We start from the raw sequence: 12,643 nt of genomic DNA on the forward strand, positions 1-12,643 counted from the left end.
CATTTCCGGTGCTTTGTTACTTACCACTTCAGACTCTTAACTTGTTTGCCCTCTTTGGACCATGTTCTGTAATATTCTTTGTCCTATTTTTATATTTCATCTTAACCAAATTCTTCGGATACTTGTAGATGTACTTTAATATACCTTTTCCTATCTTTTACTTTCAGCCTCTCTGAGCCACTTTATTTTAGACAAGATATGATAGGCTTACAGTTGTAAATTAAAAATATATATTTTATTAGAGCATTATAGTTAATGTATTAGATAATGTTATACTTAATAAGGGGGCTCATTTTGACATCATCATACATGCACGGGACATACTTTGCCCACTGCAGTCCCCAGGGCTTTCTCTTCCCATCCCCCTTTCTCTCTGTTTCTTTTCCTTTACTCCACTAGTCTTTCTCCTATTTATTTATAGTTTTATTAATTAGTGATTTATAGATGTCCATAAATGACAAATTCACTGTGGTTCATTTACATATGTACTTGGCCTGATTTGGTTCATTTAATTCCATTATTTCTCCCTTTTTCTGTCCTTTCCTCCTCCTGTCCTCTCAATCTCCTTCTTCTACTCCACTAACTCCCTTCAATTTTCATGGGGTGCCCTCATCTTTTTATCCTGATTTTGGTCTAGCTTCTGCATGTGAGAGAAAGCATTTGACCCTTGACTTTCTGGATCTGGCTTATTCCAATTAGCATGATGTTCACCAGGGGCCTCCATTTTCCCAGCAAATGCCATAATTTCATTTTTGATGCTATAGAAAACTATTGTTTTGTATGAGTGTATGTATCTCATCAGAATTATTTCTGTGAAGAATGTAATTTGTTTTATTTTAATTCTGACATCTTTTACTTTTCATTGTACTTCTACTTTTATTTTCTACCACTAACTATATGATCTGTATAGTACATGCTCATGTCCACATGCCCATTCTCTGAAAACAGTTTATTTCATAGGTATTTCCTAATACAATTTCTCATAATTTGCTTATATATGTGCTTCTCAGTTTATCCTCTTTAGAAATGAAGTGGTATATAGTAAATTCCTGTATTAGAAATCATTTGGGCAAATTATTATAATCCAACCTGGTATTCTTTATATAAAAGTTGTAATTGATTGAAAGCCATTGGATCCCAATAGCTAATAGAAATCTAGTGGAAGATTTTATTGCTCATGTCATAGGAAGGAGACAGAAATAACAAAGCTTTAGGAATTATAGGGACTTAGAATTTCAAATTGATTGACACTTGGTTTTTCCTTCTTCTCTCAGGAGTTAGCCCAATTTCCTCTTCCCCATATTATATATAAAAGAGATTTTAAATTTTACTTCTTTCACTTTTATTCATTTGGAAAATATTGGCCTTACTCTCTCCAGACCCCTCTGCTGACACAGTTCACAGAAGCCATTGCATCTGCTTGGTCAGGTGCCTGCTCTATGTATGTATCTATGTAATGAGATTGCATGTGGTAATTCTGCCATAGACACAAGAAAGGAGAATCACGGGTAGGAATGTGGTTTTGAGAATCACAGGAGTTTTGACAGACAAAACCATGTATCCTGTGCTCTTGCCATAGCTTTTATCCTTCATCATCCAATAATTAACTTCCGAAATTTCGAACTCAACTGTGTTCCTTAGTATGTGGTCATAATGCTTTCTTATACAAAGAAAGAAAGAGAGAAAGAGAGAAAGAGAGAAAGAGAGAAAGAGAGAAAGAGAGAAAGAGAGAAAGAGAGAGAGAAAGAGAGAGAAAAGAAATAACAGGTTCGAAGCAGTAAATTTAGAGAAGAGAAAGAGGAGAGACTTGTCATTGGAATTCATGACTGAAGATTCTGATAACAATATTAGTGCAGTTTAATTTCTAAAGAACATCTTCATTTAGTAATAAAGCAATCAATTTTTGTAATTTCACACAGCAAGTGTGGTGTGTGTGTGTGTGTGTGTGTGTGTGTGTGTGTTTCATATGTGTTGCTTGAGTCCCTTTTCTTAATTTGATAAATTCTATTCTGGCTTGCTTTGAAACATGAACATCTCTCCAAACCGAATGTTCAGATAATGGGAGAGTTTTCTCCACAATATTATAATATGTCCCTAAGCTGGAAAGTGCATGTTAATCTTTTTTTTTTTTAAGAGAGAGAGAGAGAGAGAGAGAGAGAGAGAGAGAGAGAGAGAGAGAGAGAGAGAATTTTAAATATTTTTTATTTTTTATTTTTCGGTGGACACAGCATCTTTGTTTGTATGTGATGCTGAGGATTGAACCTGGGCCGCACGCATGCCAGGCGAGCGCGCTACTGCTTGGGCCACATCCCCAGCCCCAAATCTTGATGTACTTGATCAATCATCAGAATTCTACTGCATCTTGTTATTGTTCTTTGTGAGTTTTTACAAACAGTTATTATTTTTCCTTACTTTCAGGGACATTTTTATTTTTATTTTTTTTTCTATTTAAATTTCTTTATGCTCGTCTTCACTGGTGATTTTCTAGCTTCTCTCTTGTAATGATTTTTCTAATTGATCTTATGAGCTTTTCATATAAATAATATCAATTTCATCAAAATGGTCTCTCAATGCTCTTCATCTTTGAGCAAACATCCTGTCTATAACCATCATACCCAGCATAGCTTCACTCAGATTCCCATTGACTGTTTGCCTTTTGTTACTTCAAAGCCACCAGTTCTATTCCCTCCTGCCACATTGCAGAAAGTAATCCAACTTAAGTGTTCATCCTCCCACTATCTGTCTTAGCTAAGCAGACGCTTACCTATAAAGTCCAATTTTTCAATTAAGTCCCTTCATTATCACAGAGTCCTTGATACTCCCGCATGGCTGTAACCATTTCTGTGGTTGCTTTTCCATATTTTGAAAGGGCAGGCTGCAAACAGCAAAGATTTCCAGCTACAGTGACAGATGCTGACCTGCAGTTCTACATCCTCCTGTCAGGCATTGTTGAAGAGCATCCACCCTTTCTTTAGCATACCTTAGGAGAGCAGGCCTTACAAGGTGTGTTAGTACACTTCCACAGCTGCTTTCTATTTTACTTGTCCTATAAGAATGACTCATCTAAATCTCTGCTTCCTGCATTGCCTCACCTCTTGGAACTACTCTAGAGCTATGTCTACAATATTCACAGCTCTTCAGTAAACACAGTGTCTATACTACATGGATCAGAGATGACATGATTTTAGCAGAACAAAGCATGGCCTGCTTGCTTTGCAAATCAGATCAGACAAATGCCCTATATCTCCCTATATCATCTCAACACAGGAGCCACACCCAAGGTATGTGAGACCCTGGACAAATACCATTTGCCAGACCCTATCCTATATGAGAAAAAGATGGTTAAAATGTTTTATAAAATTCATAGGAACATATGAAATATAGTGATCATTCCAGCAATGTTTTAAATGGGAAGGGAAGAATTACTTATATAGTTACTTACTATCCTTTGAGTGCACATGAGAATTCCTTATCATTAATGAAGATCCCCCAAATTGGCTTGTCAATCCCATTCTGGTCTTCCAATATCATGTAATTCCAAGAAAGGAATGCATTATTCTCTGCAGAAATGATCTGATTATCCTCCCAGAATTGGGATTCTACCCCATAGGCCCTGTAGTGTTAGTCACAGAATTGCTAAGCATTTGGTCAACAGTACCTCTTCAACAGTGAGACCTGAAAAGGGCAAAGAGGGGGGTTAGGATTCAGAGAGGTCCTAGAAGCTTAGGCGCCTTGTCCAGATGGCACTGTCTGTCTAGGTGAATTTTGCACATCAAGTTGAGATTTATAACATTTTTAAAAAGGTGCTCTAAAAGGTGAGGCCCTGGATAGGGGTCCAGCTTCTCTGGATCAGAGCAAAATTATCCTAATGCATGGATCTCAGGTTCTGTTTTTTATCATCTGTTCCTTGCACTACTTTAGGTGTTAATTTATTCATTGCTCGCTCTCTTTCCACTTTTCCGGGTTCTGGGAGGATCAAACCTCAGACCTCACACAGGATAGACATCTGCTCTATCGTTACATCCCCTTCCACAGAGGTTAAATTCTTTCGAGTGGCTTCCAAATTGTCTCTATTGCTCAGTAAATCGTAAACTCTGACTGTAAATTCCACTTTAACTTAATATCAAAAAGATTGCTTTTTCCTTAAAAAAGAAGATACATATAACAAACTCACATTATTTAAGATAATCAGAAGTGATCTGATTATCCTCTCATAGACCATATAGTGTTAGTCACAGAATATCTATCTATATCTATATATCTATATATAAAAATGGGAGTTTGTTCAGGCTTCAGGCTTCTCACCACAAGTCTTTGCTTTTCTAATATCTTCTTTCTCCTGAAAGTCCCTCATGGTGGAAATTCTCCCACTCTCTCCCTTCATCCTAACTTCTCACCCCTAAGCAGGGCAGATTTAATTTGCTCAGTTGCTTACCCTCTGGTATGGATTGCTCTGGCTCAGTCACACAAGGCCATTCAGTATAGCAGGATTGTTCTCCCTAAAAAAATCCATTGCTACTTTCACACCAGGTAGGCAGGTTGAGACTTTATGGTCTGGCCAGGGCAAGGCTGTTGATCCTTCTTTTCAAACTGTCTTCCAAAGGGCAGTCCCAATGTATCTTTCCCCCAGAAACCTGTGCCAACAGTGAGGAACTCATTCCTTTGTAATTAGATAATGTGATCAACAAAAAAAGCTAGAATATTGTTTAAATGTACACGGATACCGTCTCAGGAGGAACATTGAATATTTTAGCAAACACTTGTTAATCAATTAAAATTTCTTTCTGGCAAATTATCTGTTCTGATCCTTTAAAGATATTGGTTATTTGTTGTCCACAATTACAGTAAAAGTCTTTTCCTTTCTTCTTCTTTTAATCTTTCTTTTTAACTTTGACAAATAAATCTTTTGATACACAGATTTCAGAATTTTTAAATAACACAGCTATTAATCTTTCCCTTCTAATTCATCTAATCCCTTTGACCTTAAAATGTTTCCTTTTACTATCTTATTGTTTTGCCAAACATACATCAAATAATTCTGGAACAAACTCATGAATTCTCTCTGCATTTACTTATATAAAATCATGTTAAATTTATTTGTTGTCACCCTTTTTCTGTTACACATTTTTATATAAAAGGCATTGTGTCTCAATCTGCTCACTAATAAAGAATACCCTAGGAGACTTTTTATTCAATCGTTTTAACAAGTCCAAAAACGTAGTATAATGTTTCTTTATTTAAAGGGCTTTCTGACTCCTATCATAATTATATAATTTCCTTACTCTCACATTATAGAAGTGTTTTTATTAATAAAATGTGAATCAAAATTGAAATAAACTTAATTTTATTTCATAATCAACAAAACATTTCAAGTAAAAAGTACAACTAAAAAATCTTCAATTTTTGCTTTAATTTCACATTTTACACAGTGCATAATATTTGTAAGATACTCATTTTGATTATTTTATAGCTAAGGCTGGGAAACAGCCTTAGTTATATATGCCAAAGAATTTCTGCTGTTGTTTCCCTCATTTGAGAGCTATAAAGCAGATATTTTACTCCCCACAAAAATTCTAGGAAAAAAAATATACTTTGCTTCTTTTCCTGTTAAACATTAAGAATGACTTGAAAGTTAAAATAGCCTTGTTATTAAGATTAAAGCTCTCTTGAAATCTTACTTGGCTACATTGCAACTTCTAAATTTTCTTATTTAAAAAAATAATTTACAAGAATTGAATATTCTGTGGGGTTTTTTTGTTGGTTTAGTTTTGCTTTCTTCCTTCCATCTTTCCCCTTTCCTTCCTTCTTTCCTTGTGTGCATATTTAATTAGAGAGCACCTTTCTATAGACATTAGGGAGAAAATTTTCCCTTGAGAAACAATGAATAATAAAAAATATATGAAATTAATAAAAAATGCTATATGGAATGTTTTATTATATAAAATATGTTTAGACACTATTAGCTGTGACCACTGTGCTGCAGAAGCTAAAATGAGAGTATATTTTCTTCACTAAAAATCCCAATGTTTAGAGAAACAAAGAGCAACATACACTAAATACTTTCTTATTCAGAAGTGAACCACAAGTTTTTGAATGATACTCCAGTGAAATTCTGTTATTAAATTCAAAGGGCAGCCCCTGACATGGGGCTACTGATGCTCTCTGGTACCCACGTTTAAGGATGTCCCCTCTTGGACACAGGTGAACACCTGCAGACAGGGTCCTCTTAAATAACTGTCTGCACCAGCAACCACATGACATGGTTTAATCATTCCACAAAGACTCTTCAGAGAAACTTGTATTGGAATTCATAGAGAAACAGACAGGAGATGATTCCTAATGGCTGAGAACCAATCCAGGAAGAAGAATTTTCCATGATTGAAGCTTCTCTTTTGATAACAGATTATCTCCCCAGTTACTCATCCTTATTTGTCTGCAAAGTTACAAGAGAAGATCCCTAGATAAAGTGCTTTTCCAGTTGCTAGAACCAAGTCTAAGAAAGAAAATTAATCCCTTAAGATAAATGTGAGCTCAATGCCAAAACCAGTTTGCGTTTAGGTCGAATTAATCGAATGTGTGGTGTTCCTTTTCTAACAACATCACTTCAGTGGTGAAGAAGTTATATCCTCATACTAGAAAATTCAAGGATTTTTGCTTCAATAATATGATAATGATTGAGGAGATAAGCACCATAAGAGTCCATCTTGGAAAAATGCGTGTCAAAATTGGAGCATCTGGCAACAGCAACAGAGGTCGGCTTTCTTTGTTTGCTTCTCTCACTTATAAACGAATGGAATCAAGGAACTTCAGAGTCTCCAATGTTCTGCCGTTTTGTGCCTGTGTAAATCCATAAAAAATCCAAAATTGTAAAATACTTTATGGTTCAATTACTAAAGGAAGTAAAACTAAAATTCCTTAGGCTACAGTCCTATGGGAAAGTAAATGAAGATTATAAACTATGCATAGCTGAAATTTTATTTTAATCTAAAGCATGTACTGCATCATAACAGATTCACAGATTAGAATCACTATAATGAATAAGCCTCACATAGGATGCAAAGTATATAAATATATAGCTATTGGGGAAAATGCTAATTTTATTATTATTATGTTTGCCAGATATAAGTGGAAAAAAAATGTGTTCAAAGAAGATGTGTTTTACATTGTAATACCCAGCCTGTGTGAGCATATTCAAAATCCACTGGAAACTCATCTGTCATTTGGACCAAACCTTCAACATACTGTTTTGCCTATTTGTTATTTCCTTTCAATAAAGGGGGGAGGGGTGCAATAAAGGAAAAACAAAAAGAAAGAAAGCGTCCTACTCAGGAATCTGGAAATGCCTTAATGATGGAATCATAGGCAGGTGGTGGCGGGATTGAGAAGCCCACCCGGAGGCTGTCGCTGGACCAGTGGAAGTCCGGCCGGCTCAGAGGCTGGGAGGCGTTGACAGAGGCGGATGTGCTGGAAGAAGGCAGGGTCACCAACTGACTCTCAGTTTGTACGGGAAGCGGTGGACACTGCAGAAACGGATGGAAAGTGGAAGCCCTGAAACTCGATTTTCTCGGGAAGGAGTTTGCTAGCTCCAGGGACGCTTGTCGCTGGAAAGTGAGGCTGGCCAGGCTGAGGTTGCTTCTGCGCTCGCAGCCGCTGTGGCGGTAGAACCCACTTCTGCTGAGGCTCTGGGTGTGCGAGGACCTGGACCGCCGCCGGCTGGAGCTCCACTGTGAGATGGGAGCGCTGGCTCTTCTTCGAGACAGACAAACCAACAATGCCCAAATAAACCCTCCAATTACCAGCCCGATCGCCATGGATACCGTGAAGGACATTAGAAGGTCCTCTGAAACAAAGAATAGACAGCTGAATTGATTTTTAAATAAGTACTCCATTAAAAACACAGGACAGGGTGTAAACCGTGAATTCATGGGAGACGATTAATTTAAGCCGACTTTGGATAAGAGAAACGGTGCTACATGGATGGGCCCAAATTCGAGCCCAGGCTTCCATTCATTCCAACCGATAGATACAAATAACACCATTAGCTGCAGCGATCCGGGAGGCTTATGCCATTTGTCATCTTTATGAACTAAAAATACTTTCACCAAGGCCATCCTTTAGCTCGTCAGTTAGTTAGGGTTGCGAATGTTATTCAAAGATCATTTCCTTTTGATTGACAATTGCAACCTAAGTGCCAAACTGATAAAGAATTTCCTGGTCACTTTGCCTTTTCCTCCGCCTGCTGTCAATCACACTAATTTCTCCCACTAGCCTTCTTCATGATGCCTCGCTTCCTGTGCTCATTCTGAGACAGGAAGTACTGGCACAGAACCATCTGGAGAGCTGACTGATTGATGTCCTATTTCCTGAACTTCAAGACCATCTCATGGGTCTCTGACTCCATGATGCCATGACTATGCAGCACCTGGGCTCCAGCACATGCTGCTATCAAGTCCTGATTGTGGTAATGGAATTCCTGTCCCCTGAAGGTCCATAAAGTCCCATTCAGTCTCTTTTACATAGACACTTAACTATATCCTCCAATTCATAGAACTTGCTTCCCCCCACCCCCATCATGGAAAAAACAGAAAATAAAAAAAGAAGTCTATCCCTTTCCCAGATAGAAATGATGTCTTACTGCTTCTTTCAAACTAAATACATTGTGTGGGGGGTGGGGGGTGGGGAGGTAGGATGGAACTCTGGGCCTTGTACAAGCTACATAAAATCTTGTTGAATAAAACTCAATATCTGACCCCTACTTTAAGTGGAAAAACCCCTCCCGCTGAAAGACCCCTCCAGCCTCACTAATGACCATATTGTCCACCCTTCACGCTCCTGACATAGTTCACAAGCCGTGCTGGTTTTCTCACTGTACCCAAGCTTGCCTTTTCCTCTCAACCACTGTGCTTTCTTTATATCTGGATACAACTTTTTAAATTAAATTATTTATTTGTTTTAATTAGCTATACACGATGGTAGAATGCAATTCATTTCATATCATACATATAGAGCACAATTTTTCAAGTCACCGATTGTACACAAAGTATTTTCACACCTCTGTGTTTTCATACATGCACTCAGAATAATGATGTCTAACTCATTCCACCATCATTCTTACCCCCTAGTCCCTCCCTTCCCCTTCCCTCCCCTTTGCCCTATCTAAAATTCTTCCATTCCTCCCATGCCCCCCTCCCCAGTCGCCATTATGAGTCAGCATCCTCATATCAAAGAAAATATTCTGCCTTTGGATTTTGGGGATTGGCTGACTTCACTTAGCATTATATTCTCCAACTCCATCCATTTACCTGCAAATGTCATGATTTCATTCTCTTTTAATGCTGAGTAATGTTTCATTGTGTATATATATGAAAATTTCCCTATCCATTCATCTACTAAAGGGCATCTGTTTTGATTCCACAATTTAGCTTCTGTGAATTGTGCTGCTATGCACGTTGATGTGGCTGTATCCCTGTAGTATTCTGTTTTCTCATAAAAATATAATTTATTTTTCTATTCTTTGGATCCAGGCTGGGTACAGGACTCAATTTGACCAAAAGAATGCAATGGAATCCAAACCTTGCAAGTTCAAGCCTAAGCTGCAGTAGACTTTCATTTTCTACCCTTGCTGTGCTTGGGAATTCTCTCATTGTGGGCATGTGGATAAGGCCAGTGGTGGGGACAGAAAAACATGGCCTGGTTCCCTGTATTGCTCTGGTTGAGAGCCTGCTATCTTTGACAAGTGAAAGGGATAATTCTAGAGAGGTCAGTTGCCAGTGAACTCACCAACTAAGGCTGAAAATCAGCAGAAAATCCATCAAGCTGATCTCCTCCCAAATCATTAGCTCAAGGAATTATGGGCAAGTAGATGATCATTGCTTTAGATCACCATGATTTGGGGGGCATTATAGAGAGCAAGAGCTCACTGGTAGAAGATTCAGATCTTTCCCCATCATGAGATTTGTAGGGAATTTGTTTAGACTCCATAATTTCAGTATTTTTTTAAATGATGGAGTTAGATTTTATGATTGCCAAAGTTTTTTTTTCCAGATTTTTCTTGTAACCTAAGTTAATGTATAGAAAATCTGTAAGACAGAAATAACAAGTTGATCTTAACAAATGCATAAGCATAATCACTCTGCCTAATTTTAGTGACCTTCTACCATATGCTGCCACATTTATATCCTGTGGAAAGGCATCCTTTGTGGTATCTTTTCTGGCAATTATCTTCAAAAACAATTATAATCAAAATCCTGTAAACCAATAATTTATACCAAATCTAAATGATATGTTCTCCAAAAATAACATGATAATTTCTGAATTACAAGATGATTTAGGACAGATTTGCTAGGCCTAGAACTGTTATTCTAAAATCTTTCTCATAAAAATAATGTTGATATAGCCTTAGGGAACAATGTCCTCAGACAGGTTTTGTGGAGGTAGGTTACATCCAAAGAAAGCAAATGGAGGTTGGGAGTGCCTGCCTAGCATGGGCAAGGCCCTTGGTTGGATCCTTGGCACCAAGAAAAAAAAGAAAAGAAAAAAAAAAGGAGGGGTGGCACAGAGAGAAGGAAAAAAAAGAAAAGAAAGCAAATAGATGTAGTCCATATTAAAGCTGGCCTTGTTGGTAGCACAGTATGATTCCTAATTTAGCTATCAGTGAACTAATATTTGAAAACTAAAATTCTGCTTAAAAAGAAATTTTAGGATTTGTAAGAGAATAGCTCAACATGGCGGCGGGCGCGGAGAGATCAAGTCTCTGACCTCTTCAGCTGTGCAGGCATAGGGAGTCGTAAACAGCCTAATTCTGTTTGCTGAGGATCACTAGGCAATGCTGAGCTGACGTGGATCTGGAACGAGCAGTCTGGGCCTCTCAGAACACACACTGAACCTGGATCGGCTGAATTCAAGCTCCCGTTCGCCTGCTTCCCGCAGACAAACAGCTGTGACTCAGCACTAATCCATCCGGCTGAAACAACCGGTCAGCCCTTCTGATCCTACGGAGGTAAATGCCAACCGAGCCTTCATAGGTAGTGGCCACAGGTGTGAAACGGGGCTTGGGAGAGACAGTAAGGACCCACCCGTTGCATTGGTCACCCGGCAAAGGGAAACGAACTGTCGCCATTTGCAAGAGATACCACCATGGCAGAGAACTGACGTCATCAGACTGCGGCGGAGGAGATAACTTCATTGAAACCTGCGGCTACAGGTGTGTAATTCGCTAGCCTTCCCTCTCCACACATCGGGGAAACCTTAAGGGCCAATCTCAGCTCTCCTGTAAGGGCCTCTCCCAGCTCTCCCGTGAGCACGGTAGCCAGACCGAGGGAATTAGAGGTGGCGCGGGACCCGCCGGCGCGGGACTACCGCTCCCACCAGTGCAGACAGCTGAGGTCTCTTGTACCAGCTACCGGGGGTGTGGCTACCGGAGGGGCAGTAAAATTCGCTGAGGATTCTCAGCCCCAAGCTCTACAAACTTAGGGTCTGAGGGAATGGCAAACTGGAAAAGTGTGCCCAGTCATTCATGACAACAGGGCTCCCGGGAGCAGCAGACCTGGTGTGTACCCAGTATTGTGGTGAGCGGCACCCGTGAGAGGGGCCTGGCTAGAGGAAAAGTGGGGAAGTGACTAGACACAAGAGGACGCCCTAGGCACCCAGGATTGGAGACTTGACCAGTCTGGGAGGAGGAGCTGCTGCACAGTGATTGGTTTCCGCGTATTGATAGGAGAAACTTGGCCTGGTGGTCACAGCGCCACCTACTGGAAGAGAAGTTAATCAAACTCTAAGACTGCATTTATTAGTTTTTTTTTTGTTGTTGTTGTTGTTTTTGTTGCTGTTATTGTTGTTGCTGTTGTTGTTGTTTTAATTTTGATTTGGGGTTTTCTTTCAGTTTCATTTTTCTTTCTTGTTTTTTTAATTTTTTTTTTTTTTTTTTACAATTTTTTTAAAAAATTTTTTTTCTTCCAATTTTAATTTTTTTTATTATTTAAAAATTTTTTTTTCTTTTTTTATTTCCTATTTTTTTTCTTCTTTTGTCTTTTCATTTCTTTTCAATGATCTTATCCCCCCTTCCTTGAATTCTACCTGCTTACTCTCATTCTCTTTAGTGACTTTTTCCATTCCCTTCTAATACCTTTCCTCCCAAGCATCAAATAAATTTATAGGAGTAAACAGTAACGCAGCAGTCAAACAGAACAAGAAGTAACATGAGCAGCTTCAAAAAGCAAGGAAGAAAAGGAGTACAAACAATGCAGGACAGCCTAAATATTCAGGAGGAACTAGAGTCATCAGAAAAATGGTCATATAAAGAACTCAAGGAACACCTTAGACAGATGGAATGGAACCTTAAAGAGGATACGAGACAGCAAATTCAAGCAGCAAAAGAACACATTGAGAATGTATTACACAAACAGATAAAAGAAGAAGTTAAGCACCTTTATCAGGAGATAGAGATTATAAAAAAGAATCAAAACATAATCTTGGAAATGAAGGAAACTATAAACCAAATTAAAAACTCAATTGAGAGTATCACTAACAGAGTGGAGCAAGTAGAAACCAGAACGTCAGATAATGAAGACAAATTATTTCATCTTGAAAAGAGTCTAGCCAACTCAGAAAGGCTGGTAAAAAATCACGAGAAAAACATCCAAGA

At 38.5% G+C, this 12,643-nt stretch overlaps 1 protein-coding gene across 1 annotated transcript in view; it reads right to left on the reverse strand.

Annotated features, from left to right (window-relative positions):
* Nucleotides 1–2,138: 2,138 nt before the first annotated feature.
* The window catches only part of Myct1 (MYC target 1), a 39,137-nt gene continuing 28,632 nt past the window's right edge, over nucleotides 2,139–12,643 (reverse strand). Inside the window, 2 exon segments of the mRNA XM_005321381.3 lie at nucleotides 2,139–6,837; nucleotides 7,326–7,840. Coding sequence (XP_005321438.1) covers nucleotides 7,326–7,840 — 515 coding nt within the window. The 3' untranslated portion in view covers nucleotides 2,139–6,837.

The sequence above is a fragment of the Ictidomys tridecemlineatus genome, chromosome 8 (genome assembly GCF_052094955.1).
Source record: "Ictidomys tridecemlineatus isolate mIctTri1 chromosome 8, mIctTri1.hap1, whole genome shotgun sequence".
In the NCBI taxonomy this organism is placed as follows: domain Eukaryota; kingdom Metazoa; phylum Chordata; class Mammalia; order Rodentia; family Sciuridae; genus Ictidomys; species Ictidomys tridecemlineatus.